Source organism: Melitaea cinxia, chromosome 17 (assembly GCF_905220565.1).
Source record: "Melitaea cinxia chromosome 17, ilMelCinx1.1, whole genome shotgun sequence".
Taxonomy (NCBI): domain Eukaryota; kingdom Metazoa; phylum Arthropoda; class Insecta; order Lepidoptera; family Nymphalidae; genus Melitaea; species Melitaea cinxia.
The window spans coordinates 10,930,244-10,946,320 of NC_059410.1; the positions used below are offsets into that span (position 1 = coordinate 10,930,244).

At 31.2% G+C, this 16,077-nt stretch overlaps 1 protein-coding gene across 1 annotated transcript in view; it reads left to right on the top strand.

Moving 5' to 3' along the window:
• The first annotated feature begins 9,059 nt into the window (after nucleotides 1–9,059).
• The window catches only part of LOC123661390 (transcription factor HNF-4 homolog), a 90,049-nt gene continuing 83,031 nt past the window's right edge, over nucleotides 9,060–16,077 (top strand). The window contains exon 1 of the mRNA XM_045596354.1: nucleotides 9,060–9,539. Within this exon, the coding sequence (XP_045452310.1) occupies nucleotides 9,443–9,539 (97 nt within the window). The 5' untranslated portion in view covers nucleotides 9,060–9,442. The remainder of the gene's footprint in view (nucleotides 9,540–16,077) is intronic.

Here is a 16,077-nt window from a genome sequence, read left to right on the forward strand (position 1 = left end):
TTTTTAAATTTTGTATGAAATATTCGTGTTTTCATTTAATATTTTAATTTAATTTCTAGATGGTTCCACGACGGTTGTTGCGAGTGCGTCGGCGATAAATGTCTGTACTACGGTATTAATGAAAGCAGGTACGATTTTACGTTACGACCACATTATAAACAAAGACTGAAATAGATTCAATGAAATCTATCTAAAAGTAGCAGTATTTAAGGTCGTGCGGTGTTATTTGCCCATTATTACATTATTGGATGATCTTATTATACATTGATTGAAAATTTAGAGAGATAAATGAAATCATTATCTTGTTTGAATTTTTCAAAGTCAAAATGTTTAAAATGTTAACCGACTTCAAAAAAAATGGCGGGATAACCCTCTAACTGTTGACTGTAAGACGGGCAGCAGCGTCTTCGGTGCGACAAAGCCAACCCCGCGGTTACCAACCCGCCTGCCCAGCGTGGTGACTATGAGCAACACACATGAGTTCGCGCCATATTTGGCGCGAGCTTGTGGAGACCTATGTCCAGCAGTGGACTGCAATAAGCTGAAATGATGAAGCACTTTTCCAGTTATATGTATCTTATAATGTGTATTTACATGAATAATTTTTGGTGACCTACGTTGTAATATACCGCGTAACTTTTCGCTGAGTATACCGATTTGGACGATTCTTATTTTAATCGAAAGCTAATGCTTGTCTTGTAGTCTCATTTCAATTTGATCGAGATCTTATGACTACTATTTTAATAATCTTTAATAACACGTATTTACTCGACTATTTTTTCGTCTACCAATGTATGTATTACTTGTCGGTCTGATTGAAGTCGGTTTTTTTCGCTAGCGAGCAAACATTATATCGCTACAAAAGTAAATAAATATATAATAAATACTATAAGTATACACACAGTAACATTGAAATGTATTTTTACATATGTTTTACTTGTTGTTATTATAAATTAAAATATATTTGATTTCATATACATAGTAAATATTTACTAGCGACGCACCTGCGCGACACAAGGTCACATAATCATATACATATATAGGTATAATTAATTAGTTATCATAAAGATCGGTGTAAGAGTATCAAGTGTCACACAGGTGCTGCCAGTTAGTAAAAAAATGATTTAATACTACGACAGGTTACTTGTACAATAAATTTATATATATTTATATAATTATTAAGAAACATCAGGTTAAAAGTATAAATTAAACGTATTTGCGGAGTTTGTTAAAAATGTTTTATTAAACTGATAAAACTTACTGTGATATAATTAAATTGTGACTTAACAAAATAATTTATTATATTGCTTAAAATGTGAAACTGGAAGTGAAGTGTTGTTTCTGCATAAACATTAATACTGGTTGTGAAAATATGATGTAATATAAATCACTATTTCAAATGCTTTATAAAAATTGAAATGTGCTACTTTTCTCAATAATATTAGGATAGCTAGCTAACCTTAGGAACGGACAACCGTGTGTGTATGTTATAGATACTTATTAATAAATGTCATTTTGATTTTCAGATGCCTTGCGTGTCCTGGGGGTAAAGGGACGACAGAGGGCGACAACCCTGCTATAGACGATGATCTTTCTTATGACGATTTGGACTATGGCGAAGAAGTCGACGCTCAGTCCATATAAATATAAATTATTTATAGACAATATTACAAAGCCTTGTTCAAAATAATCGAATTAGTTGTAAAATTTTGATAGTTTTTATTAGTATTATTTCAAGAACAGCACGATTGTAGCAAAAGTTGAAGCGATTTGGAGGTTATCTATTTCGTTTATCGTTTATTCGGAATCATAACAAAAGAAAAATCTTTACATACAGTACAACCATGACATCCAATATTTGTTCTACCAATAGTGATGTAGCATAGTAGTACCGTAATTATCATAAAAAATATGAAAATATGGCTTAAAACTTGATTATATTAATTTATTTGAACGCTCGAATAAAGGGAAATAATAAAAATTCGCGGCTAGTGTCACAGGGATGAAAGTTATTTTTTTTTTAAATAACTGTCAAAAGTCTGGTGGTTGAAAATTGATGTCGTAATTTTTTAATACAATGTCATTATAGAACGGTAGAACAAACTACTTAAACATTTCACAAACCAGTTTATTTTATAAATATATTAATTAAGATTTGTGTTTTGTATTAAGTTAATTTTAGTCAGTCACCACGTGCCTTCTTTCTTCGTCAAGTCCAGTGATCTGTGTAATGAGATTAGGAAAGACTGTTTAAAAAAAATATTACCATGATAAAAAAATTAACACAAAACAAAATTATTTTTTTAATTTAATATAGACTGGAACCAAGATATTTATAAGGATACTCACGTTTATAATTTATTTATATAAAAAATCTTACTATTTATAATGACTACATATGTATGAATGTAATTTTTTTTAATTTTTATATAATAAGTAAAAACAAATATATTAAAAATAATATCGTACACATTATTCAATTTTACAAATTTCATATGACTAGTTTGTAAGAGAAAAAAGTCGAAGCAATAATTGTGTTAATTATAAAAATATCGAATAATTTGATGCGCTTTAATTTCTTTGTCTTCTTTGTCCGTCCTTGATATTTAAATGTTTAGGTTATTAAGAACATAAATAAACGTATTTAATAATTTAATTATTATTCTAAGAATTATTACAAGTGTCTATTAAATTTATATTATACAAGGTGTTATATTAAACTGGGGTCCTTCCAATTAACTGCGATATCAGAATCGAAATTATAACCTAAACACGCAACCTACTTGCTCTAACGTTTTAATAAATGTAATAAAATTACTTATTAAATAATTATTACGTATAAAATTACCGACGTATGTACGTTAATGTCGTGTCAATGACCGAAGTCGGCTATTTTTACCAGCCCGTTGGCGCAGTTTGTAGTAGGTCTGCGTTCTGCGGGTTGCGGGTTCAATTCTCGCCAAGTCTGGGTGTAATATTAGTATTTATATATGTATTGTTTCTATGTATATTTATCAAAAAATATATTTGGCTATAACAGTCGGCTGTTACCTACTTATACACAAGCACTGTGCAAGCGAGCAAGTGACATAAAAAAAAAGAAGCACTAAGTTGCTTACCATAGAAACAGACGATCGTGTGTTTATATTATATGATATTTATTTATAGCCACTTAACCCATATCTTCTCATCATTTTTTTCTCTAACGTGTCTATTTTACTTACAACTGCTTCATTTTTTCCACGTATTATGTAGGCTACGGTATGCTTCCATATATGACCCTAAACGGAAGGACGCCAGTTTAATAACACGTATGTTATCTTTTAAAATTATCTCTAGTAAGCACAAAAATTTTCCACAGTTGTTACTAATTTTCTATTACCAATAATCATAAATAATACTATCTCCAGTGCTTTATCTTAGTAATAAACATTGAAATAGAAACACATGAAGAAACTTTGAAAAAGTTGAAAAACACGCTGTATACATTGTTTTCAAACAAGTTTGCTTAAGATTGATCGATTATTGTAATAAATTTCTGTTTGAAAAGTTCTAATTTGAAACCGAATGACTAATATGCAAGCGTTTTACTAGACGCATCTGTTTTGTTTGATCTTGAATGTAAATAGAATACAGTCGAAGATATTAAATCACAAGGAAATATCTTGATGAAGATGAAGCTGAGAAATATATCGTACTACCTACCCTACAAAAGGGTAGATATATTACTCAGCTATGGATAGATTCTCATCTCATAGTTTTATTATTACATTTCAATGCCCGTTAGATTTCTGACAGAAATTCATTACAGTCTGCCCAGGATTAAAATGTGACCATATTAAATATAATATTTCGTAAACTGTTATATCAAGTAGCTTAATGTTATATTATCTTGACTTGCTCGTTACTTATCGATATTATTTAGGTCGATAAATTGGTAAACGATTATGTAGAAGTGATAGAACGAATTACAATACACATATAATAGCTTGCTAACGTATTTGAATACTTACATGTAAAAATTAAGTTGACTTAATTCGATCCGCTACTGAAAACCTTCCATTATTGAATTCCACTGTAAATCTTCCAAAAAAGTGTTTGTTTTCATTGTATCAAAAATGGGTTGTTTTTTTTTTGGTTTGTTTTAACAAACTGTGATGTTATCAAAATTATGACTTGCAATTTTATATTGTATTTGTTTTTTGTATTTGATCATTCAAAAAAGAAATGAAACACATTTATCATTTGTACTTAAACGAGTTTTTAAATAATACAATTTACACCTTTTTTAATTCTCGCAAGTGCCAAACACATTGATTGTATATTAAATACCATTTTATTTTAAGAATCGCTTTAGATCTGATTTAGAAAGTAATTTTTTAGGTTCGCCATATTTTTATTACATTATCCAAGTGCCTTAAATATATTTTTGTAAACTTTTTATTCAATTTTGTATCGAATAAACTATATAATAATAATTCTCGTGTTGTTTATTTCTAAATACCCGATCGTTTCGAAATAGTAAAAAATTTCGTAATTGGTTAATAGAGCAAACAACAAGATAAAATACATTTTACGAAATAAATAGATAAGTAATCATTGGTATTGTAGATGCGTGGGACGATTATAAATTATGGATAAATAAAAAAGGCAATCAGTAATTACATCAGAGGGCTGCGACAAATACGAGATAAGCTGAAATCTAATCGCAGTCAGTAATAACGGATCTATATGTGATGGGCCTGGCCTATCTATACCAATATGGGTGTGTTTGTGTGCAATTTAAATATTCGTAGTATATTTCGTGTGTATGCTTTCAAAGGTATATATGTCAACTAGCTTTACCCGTACCGTTCGCACTAAATAATAAAAAAATATATAATAATTATCACTTTACAAAATTAAAAAAAAAAAGTATTTATATGTGTATTGATTTGAAATAGAACAAAAAATTTACCGACCGTCAATCATGTTGACATTGTTTCAAAATTAAAGCCGACATATATATAATTTTTTTATTTAATTAATTTACAAAAACAAGAAATAATACATTTTTTAGTTGTGGATGCTGGTAGAGCCAGTAGAGACTATGTTGAGTTTTGATGTCTAAAAAATTAATATTAGGGTTTTATTTTCTATAGTACCTCTAAAAATACCAAATACAATACCAATACACTTACAATGTATGATGTGCTGTAGTTGGGTAAAAAGTAGTTTCATTTTATTGTATCCAGGATTGATGATATATTTTGCTTATAGATTAATGTTATATTAGCTTTTAGATTAAATAACGTTCATCCGACCGGTTAAACAGAGCGTACTGAGATATCATTTATATTGTTTTTTAAATTAATTTCTTTCAAGAATTTATGTTTTACGACTATTTCATAACAAATAAGTATTAGGAAAGTAAGGAAACTGGATTGTGTGGGAAAAATTAAAACCGTCTATTATTACTTTGCTAGTTTGATAGACGTTTATTTGAGTATTTACATATTAGTTACTATTTCATAAATACAATACCGCCAATGGCACTCAGGGACTCTCTCTAAAATTAATACTTACTACATATTTAGGTACGTAAAATTTACTAGCGAAAGCATTTTCAAAATCCTTTCAGTAGGTAGGTATAAAGATTACTTAATAGTAAATAATCGCTACAAACAAACTCCGAAACTTTGCCTCTTAATAATAATGACATTAGATTAAACCCAAAGACGAATAAATACATACAGGTACACACCTTCCTATGTATTCCAAAACGACCGATCGACTAACGTAAAAAATATTTTTTGTAGATGCTAGGTACAATGAGCGCGTTTATAATCGAACTATTTTTTAACTGTTTCGTATTGTTGTAGAATATAAAATATTAGGTACATAGAAGTGCCCAGAAACGGAGTATTATTACTCGCAAACGCGAGTATAATCACGTTAGCAATTAATATTTCATATAGATAACGATGTAATATGCTAAATAGTTTAAGAATTGTTTTGCGATGAGGTCATTGACATCCAAAACCCATTTATCAATTTAAATTAATAATATTGTACTCATTGGTATTCAGTACCCACTACTCGCACTACTGTTATATTACTAAAATACGCATTGAATTATATACACTAGCATTGTGTGTGTTACATTATATTACAGCTTTCGACGTTTTTCTAAGTAGGTAGGTCTCAACTTTTATTTTGTCAATTTTTAACACAATCTTTCCAATTTTCTCTAAATCTCCTTTGAATATTTTGCAGGAATACTTAGCCTTAAGTAACGATTTGACCAAATCAATGTATTTTCCTCTTCAGGCAGCAGATTTGTCGTTTGTTACTACTGGTAGGAATCAAGAAACATTGATGGCAAGCATCACCTGCAGTATTTTGTTTTAAAATCTCTGAAATATTTTGATGTAAAAGTATGACACAGAACACCTGCTAGATAGGTAAATCTAGGATGTCAGTGTCTATAGGGAAGCCTAATAGTATTGACTCCAGTATACTACCTAATGGAACACCTGGCTTTATGGACAAAGGTTTGATATTGTTTCTCCATTGAGTACTCGAAGTCAGTGTTGCAGTAGAAAAGATTTAAGAAGTTTGCACAAGCAATCACGTTGTTAATTTTGATTATTACGAGCAAGGAGCAGCCTTGCCGCCTTGCGCCATACGCTATTAAACGCAATACATAGGTAATCATCACAATAAGGTTTGGTAAAATATGTGAATTCACGTAGAGAGGGGGGGTGAGCATCTTTGACAAGTACAGGGGAGAGGTCACAAAATCGTGAAATTCGTGTGATAAAATTTATGGATGGCTCCTTATTTTTATTTTCTTTTAAATTATTTTTCAATAAAATCATTATCAATCCAACATCACAAGGTATGAAAAATAAAATTATTTTAATAATAACAATTACTTATATATATATTATATTTTAAAATATGACGTCATAAAATTTTGGAACCTGCCCCAGTGAATATTTTAATGACATATTGTTTTATTTTTAGGAATACAAGTTCATAGTAATGTAATAATGATAATAATTTCAATTCGACCTCCTCTCCTATATACCTACATCTATAGACATGACATTCATAATACGGATGGTCATTGTATTGAGTAATTGACAATGAACGTCTCTGTAGTATACGAGTATATGAGTGGATAATAATGGTGTTTGCTCATAAACAAAAAAAAACGACTTCAATTACATCGACAAGTAACACCACGAAGGTAGACGAAAAAATAGTCAATTAAATACGCGTTATCAAAAATTACTCAAAAAATAGTTGTCGGATCTCGATCAAATTTAAATGGGACTACAAGATAAGCACCGGCTTTCGGATAAAACAAGAATCATTATAATCGTACACCCAGTGAAAAATCATGGGGTTCGATTCCCACTCGGAGTGGATATTTGTGTTTATACAAATATTTATTTCCGGTCTGGTTCAAGGACTAACGTCCTTGTGTGTCTCCCCGCCATGCCTTGGAAAGACGTACCTATAGCTGTCCCGGTTGTTATCGTAGACACCTGATCGCTGACCGCCAACTTTCAGAGGTGCAGCGTAGTGAATTAAGCTCCGACTCTTTTCCTAAATGGAGAAAAAGCCCTCTATGCCAAGCAGGTACCACTCTCAGCGGGATTTCTTAACTTTATGTCGGCTAAGTAGCCAAACTTTGTTTCTTAAAAGCAAACATTGCTACCTTATTTTTACCCACAAAATAGGGTAGGTACTTAAACATTATACAAAACTCATTATATTTACATGTTTTCAATATTTCCCTTCAGCTAGCAATATCCCACTGCTGGGCATAGGCCTCTTTCCCTATGTAGGAGAAAGATCAGAGCTTAATCCACCACCTTAATCCAACGCGGATTGGCGGATATATTCCCTACTATACTATGAGTAACGATCGCTATCAGGTGTGAGGTGTAGGTACATGATAACAACCGGGATCGACGGCTTATCGTGCTCTCCGAGACACGGTAGGGAGACCTACAAGGATTGTACAAACACCCAGACCACGGCAAACATCTGTGTGGCCAATATAAATTTTTGTCATATGCGGGGATCGAACCCGCAACCGCCAGCGCAACAGCCACAAACTAGTGCTGTGACCGTTGCGCCAACGCGTCCTCAGCTTAAATATTTAGCCCAATAGAAAGAATGATAAAATAATCTATATGGGTTTAGGAAGTAATCGTCTAGATGACAACGGAAGTTTTCTTTCAAATTATTCTTAGCATCTATAATGAAAACGTCGATTATTCATATCAGAAACATTATTAATGATAGCATACACATTATTTAACTTCAGTAAGAATTAGTAAGGCATTTATTGAAATTGTTTTTCATCATTATATAAATGTAAAATATCTTTGTATACTCAGACAACTGGAATTTATTAAAAAGTAGCCAAATTGTGAATATATCCGTTTAATTTAAATAACTGAGGACTCAGCAGAAAATGACCTGCCCAAAATCTAGAGCAGCCTGACTGATGTAGTAACTCGACCTCGCAGAAGATCACAACTAAATAGCACTGCTGTCAAGCAGTATTGTATTCTGGTGAATAAGGTGACCGGACTTCCTTGAGAAATTGGGGGTAGGGTCGGCAACGCGCTTGCAATGCTCTTGGTGTTACAAGCGTACGAGCTATGGTAATTGATTATCAGGTGAACCGTACGCTTGTTTGGCATCCTAGTTGTATAAAAATATAATTAAATATATTAAACAAAACTAAAAATATTCTCTCAATTTGATCTATGTATAAAGGTTTTTATTTTTAATTGCTCTAAATAATTTTCCATCTTGATCTTCAAAATTACAAAACCAATCTTCAAAAATATGTTTATACAGTCAAGTAAGGATATAAATCATTTAGCGTGACAACAAATACCAAAATCATAACTATTTCGAAATAACCAAGAAACCATTCGTTGAAGTATGATATTATCGCGACGTTACTATAAACCATACCCGAAATTTTGTTACGTGCAGCGATAGTCAGTCAGTTAACTGCATACAAATAATTCCGTATTATTTTTAGTGAACGAATCAGCTGACGGCGCTCGAGTAGTCGAATGGAGAAGTCGAGCGGACACCTCGCGTTCGACGCCCGCGCAATCTACCGCGTTATCATCATACGAAACAAACGTTAATCAACCTTTAACTGGCTGTGACGACTTGTTTATGTCGTCGCATAATAATAAAGCACACGAAACCCGACTCACTTCGTAGAGCACGTTACTGAAAAAATAATAAAGTGACATGAGAAAATCGGAATAAGAAACGTTTGGGAATCGTTCGGAGGGTGAATGGAAAATAAAAAATTAATAGTGACAGTGTTACAGTTACCGAAAACTAAATATGAGTTCTCTATAGAGTTTATTGTTGTTGGAAATTAAACTGTGAGTATAAGTGAAAAGGATTGAAAATGAGGAGCGATCTGATGGCGCCAAGCGAGTTGGAGGGGACGGACTACCTCCTCTCGTCGACAATGCGGCTGGAAGACAGCTTTCTGCAAATTCTCGGTAAGTGGTTAATGTCGTGTCATATAATATGGCGTTTATGTAAATACAAAAATATAGAAGAATTAACTTTTACGTTATTGATAAATTATTTAAGTAGCTAAATAAGTAAATAGTAAAGATGATAACTATTTTTATGAAGTCACATACAAACTAAAAAAATTTAACACTATTTGTATAGATGACCCTGAATAAATTATATCAATACATCCAATGTGTGTTTATATTCATGATTCTCACAAGTCAAAATGTAATGAATAATCATACGCCGTTTACTTCGTATCAAGAATTAAATAAAAAAAAAAATATCGTGATAACGTGGAAGAGAAATGTGTTCTTTATATTTACCCAAAACCTTGAATATTAAAGTGATATTTCACAGTGTACGAGTCGAGTACGAGTGTCGAGTACGAGTGTTTAGGTCTTGCAAAAAAAGTAATTCTTTAATTAACTATAACAACTTTACTTAAATGTACATAATATTATAAAAACTTTTCGCATATATTAAGTCATATCCGGCAACCCGCATTGGAGCAGCGTGGTGGATTTAGCTCTGATCCTTTTCCACCAAGGGGAAAGAGGCCTATGCCCAGCAGTGAGATATTACAGGCTGGAGCGTAAGTACATAATGTCAGTTAATTATATACTTAATACTAGTGGACTAAGTATTGTAACAATAAATTTAGGATTAATTTATAAAACATTTAAATCCTAGATGTGATTGTTTACAATATACTATCAACCCTGAACTTGCTATCTTATGGTTAGTTAAAAGTTTTGACTTTTTAAGAAGTACTTGACTAAGATAAGGAAAATACTTTAAAAACTACCCAAGCATCAAAATGTCGTTGAACTTTGAGTTGATTAAGTATTAATTTGTTTAAAATAAACACATACACTAAATTAAAAAATATATATACGCACATATATATGTGTGTGTGTGTATATATATATTCCTATCAATTTAATTTAAGATTTGTCCAATTTATGTTTATAATAATAGCTTAAATAAATCACGAAATATTGAATACCTAAGCTTTGGAAAGGCGTTACACTCTATGACTTTGAAAATAATTTTACATTCTATGTTAATTGCGTTTAACCAACAGAAATTTACAATCTTAAGTATTCGTCCAGTTTATTTTTACACTCACTAAATTTAAGTATATATTATTTCATTTAATCTTACAATATACGGTAATTTTTATTGTTGTGAGTAATTATATATATATTTTTTATAATATAATATGTACCTACGAATATGAGCCTATGAAAAGAAGCGTTATAAAACACGTGCCATAATTATGTAATAACGTCTTTATGATATTATGATAAAATATAGTAAATATTATTTCCCCTTACGAATATTTTATTTTAATGCTATAACACACATATATGTATTTAGTTATGTAAACAGATCTAACACTTATGATATACACTTGTACCTAAAAGGTTTATAATATATAAACACAGTTTATTATTTTTAATAAAAATCATCTTAATAATAATAAAAAACGCTTCTCACTCCACGGCCCCCGGTAGGATTTTTTCCCGTGTCGGGGGTCCGAAACACAAACGCCCAGACCACGACAAACAGCTGTATTTGAATGGCCAATACAAATTTTGTCATCTACGGGGATCGAACCCGCGACCGCTGCGCCAACACGTCGTCGAATAAAATAGAGTAGAATTTAACATCTTATTTATTTTTATAATTTTTTTGTTATTCTTTTTTTTATACAAATGACAGAAGGCCGAATCGATATTTCCGTAAAGACGTACTTAACTATACGATATATAAAGTAATATTTTACCTGCTAGAAACGAAAAGGAAGACGTTTATTTGTAACAAAGTAGTTTTTGCAGTAGGTAATATAAGTACGTGTATGTATGTATATTCATTGTAGGTACATGGTCAAACTTTTTGTTTCTATATTGTAATATAACATTAATCTTTTAAAATCCTAAGATATGTATCTATATTTAAAAACTTTTAACAAGAGACGAAAGGGTGTAGACTTGTAACGTGATTAATAGCCTATTAGAATATAATATATGACACACCTTACATATATTTATATAAAATAAGATAACATATGCTTATTTAAAGAAAGCATGAAGCGTCCTTGCAAAAAATATGAGTAGGTACCTACCGAACTACCGTCAGTTTCTTCTATTCATGTATCATAGCTAATACGTATAATTACTAGCTGACCCCGCAAACGTTGTTTTGCCATATATGTTATTAACCTTAATACTTATGGGTATGAAAAATAGATATTGGCCAATTCTCAAACCTACCCGATATGAACACAAAATTTCATAAAAAGCGGTCCAGCCGTTTTGAAGAAGTATTGTAACTAAGATTGTGACGCGAGAATTTTATAGATAAGATTTTACCGGCTTAATATGTATAATATTATAGTCTGTAAATACCGATGGACGTAAGCCTCTTAAGGAAAAGAAATGTACAAAAGAATGAATGATGATGTAGGTATAAGCACTGCGGATGCAACAGGCCATGTCCAAACTATTACATAATTATGATAATGACTCTGACTGATTCCAGAATTACACTATTCTAGGAATATCTGTTGTACTTGCATGTGTTAATTTATACATTTTTTTTTTATATTATAAATACTTACAAACACTAATAAAGAGAAATAAAAAGATGTGTGGGTTTAGTGGCGCTATAATTTATGCAAAATATGACAAAATTTATAAGATTTGATAGGTTTTTAAAAATAGTAACTCCAGAGTTTTTTGTCGTTTTTCTGCTGAAAAAACATAAAGAATTGGTGGTAATTTCATAAACAACGTAATAGTTATTTTTGATAATGGAACAGACAGATAATGGAATCTAACAGATAAAAGTTTATAACATCTTACACTTTTTACCATCTTTCACTGTGTTTATGAGATATTTCTATTCGCGCGTGTTAATCTAAAAATTATACTTTATTACCTAAAAAAAACTGACCAAGTGCGAATCGGACTCGCGAACCGTGTGAGGTTCCGTACAGAAATTATTAAAATTATTTTATTATATGATGTAACTAAAAATTTATGCTTTTCGCAATTTTTCCTTTATCTGTGCTACAAGACGTTACTCGTACCAAATTTCAAGATTCTGAGTTCACGGGCAGTACTCTGTAGGTTTTGATTCCCTTGCGAGTGTCGAAAATTTTCAGCATAAACGGCTGTGTCTAATTGCGTTGGCTTAGAAGTTTGCTTCTTTCACAGCTCTAAGAAATAGTAGCCCTGAGTATTTGATATGATTTTCAGCTTGATACCCCACACGTTCCTGAGAAAAAAGGTTTGACAGACAGACGGACACCAAAGTGATCCAATAAGGGCTTTTTCCTTTTGAGGCACAAAACCCTAAAAACAGATCGCAGTGGTCTATTCTACCTCATACTGTGAAACTGTATTCGTAAGTTATGTGCAGGATAAACTTTACAGCTTACCCACAATCGGCGAAGCCGGCCCTTAAAATTATTAATTCGTAAACTACGTTTTAGAGTTATTATGTGTTTTTCGATGTTAAACTCTGTTGTGACATTGAGACGTTTATGTACACAACCCACAAGATGCGTCTAGGTGATTAAAACATGCACGTGTATCAAGGATGCTTGGTAACAAATATGTAATTAGTACATGTAGGTGACTAAAAACGACCTAGCATGCTGTTAATGATTGATGGAGACTTTAAACATCAAAATTTTGAAGAATATACAAGATATTGAGATACCGTATTACATTATAGTAAGATATACGATGTCGGCGTTAGAATAATTATTGAGATTAGGAATGAAGTTATTGTTAGTTGTCTTTTTAAAAAGATTAAAATTGCTTTGATAAATAATTGTGTTTGCTCGCAAACGAAAAAAAAACCGACTTCAATTACATCGACGAGTAATACAACGCAGATCGACGAAAAAATAGTCAAGTAACAACGCATTATCAAAGATTACTCAAAAAGTAGTTATCAGATCTCGATGAAATTTAAATGTGACTACATGATAATCATCGGCTTTCGATTAAATTAAAAATCATTAAAATCGGTACACCTAATAAAAAGTTATTGCGGATTTTCAAGAAGTTCCCTCGATTTCTCTGGGATCCCATCATCAGATCCTGGTTTCCTTATCATGGTACTAAACTAGCAATATCTTCTTTCCAACAAAAAAAGAATTATCAAAATCGGTACACTTATTAAAAAGTTAATGCGGATTTTCAAGAGATTCCCTCGATTTCTCTAGGATCCCATCATCAGATCCTGGTTTTCTTATCATGGTACTAAAGTTGAGATATCTCCTTTCCAACAAAAAAAGAATTATCAAAATCGGTACATCCAGTAGAAAGTTATGCGGTATAATACAACGTAGGTCGACGAAAAAAGCGTCAAGTAAAAACGCATTATTAGATATAGCTCGAAAAGTAGTTGTTAGATCTCAAATAAATTTAAATGGGACCAATTGGCACACACCACCTTTCGATTAAAAGAAAATTTGTCGAAATCGGTCCACCCAGTCAAAAGTTCTGATGTAACATACATAAAAAAAAAAAAAAAAAAAAAATACAGTCGAATTGAGAACCTCCTCCTTTTTTGGAAGTCGGTTAAAAAAGGTATTAGTAAAGATTGCATAAATCTTAACGACGTAGAACGGCAGAAATAAGATAAAATAAGTGTTTCGACTTTGGCAATAAGATAATTTAAATTTTTTCAATCACTACAGCCCTTGTGGTTATATCCCTGACATCTATAACAAGACGAGTCGACTGTATTGACGCAATTCTAGTGTAACAAATTTAATTTATCAGTTTGTTTATTAAACAAATAAAGAATTTTGTATTATCATCTTACGAGTATATAAAAAAATCTAAGTACTACATATCTTTATTTTAATAAGTGGAATTCTGGTCTGAATGGTGGTCTAGTTTTTTTTTTTTTTTTTTTTTTATTTAAAAATTAACATCCACGGTTTAAAAATGCCCATGCCTTTTGTTAAACATGCACGCATTATTATTATACCACAAGCGATTTTTCATTAGAACTACAAATCGACAGTGCTGTATGGTAGTCTGATTGACTTTTCTGAATCGTTTCTAAAAATATAACTATTATATATTTAGTCTCTCAATAGGCGAAAAGAGAAATTAAACGTTTCTCTACGTATGAAATTTAGTAGGTAATACAACTTATTCAATCACACATTCCAAGGAAACTGGCTATTTAGCAGCTTAATTACAGTAACAATCGGCTAAAGCATTTAGATTCCATTAGTTGTGTCAATAATGAGATTGTGATAAACAACGAGTTTTCAATTTCCATTCCTTAGAAGAAGAATTATGGAGTAATGGAGTCCTTTTACTAGCATATTCATTGAGACATTTTCGTGATGTCAGTTATTTCAACCTTACTTATTATAATTAGAAGAGTATGACAAGTATCAGCTAAAATTAAGTAATTGATATTCTTCATTAATAGTAAAAATAAATATAATATTAACAAAGTTTTTTAGTAATTTTGTCCTAAAAACGCCTTATGGCAAAGGAGATGCGTATTACAATAAAAGTATGTATGTTTTAAAGTTAAAAAGCTGCAGCTTTATTGTTTACTGGTCAAAATTATTATAAGTAAACCAACTCTTGATTCTACCAGATATAACCAGATAACAACATTTGAAACATAAATTGGTTTTGAAGTTCATGTTGAAGTCAATGAAATCAATGACCAAACACAGCTCAGAATGGTTTTTTTCTTCTTCCTGGGATTATAATACAATATCCTTTATCCATCCTCACTTACGATACTATCGAAAAAACAAAACAAAATGTTATTACATGTAAATCTATATATTAATACGTGAAGCAAAACTTTTTACCCCTTTTTACGAAAATTGCGCGGACGGAGGAGTATGAAATTTCGTACACTTATAGTTTATATAGAGAAGGAGTGCAGAATGAATGAATAACATTTTAGAGCAAGAGCCCACGATAGCTAGACCTTCGTTATTTTATAAAAGCTGAAAGTTTTTCTGTGCATGTCTGCATGTCCCCTATACAGGTAAGGACGACCAGCGACTATAGAGTTTGGGTTGTGGTTACTTGGGCAGGTAACAAGTAGCAAAGGTGTATATAATAGTATTTCTAAAAAATACAACCTGGACATAAATATTTTTTACGACACAAATTATACGTTTAAAATAATGATTAAATTATATTTATCAGCAAAGTGATCAGTTTTTAGTATTTTTACAAATTATTTCTCTTTAACTCTTTGATTTCTTTTTTTTTAAATCTTTTGTTGTAGTTAATTTAATTGTTTAGCACTATCTTAATCCATGTGTATGTTATCTATGTATGTTATTAGTGTATGTTAGTCAAGTTTAATGTAGTTATCACCTATAATTAAAGCTACACTTAGACTCTACTGTTATTGTATATGTACTTGAAATATGGTGTATACTTTGGTGGTGTTCTATAAATGAATAAATTCGTTAAGGTATAAAGCTCATCTTTTTTATATTTTCTT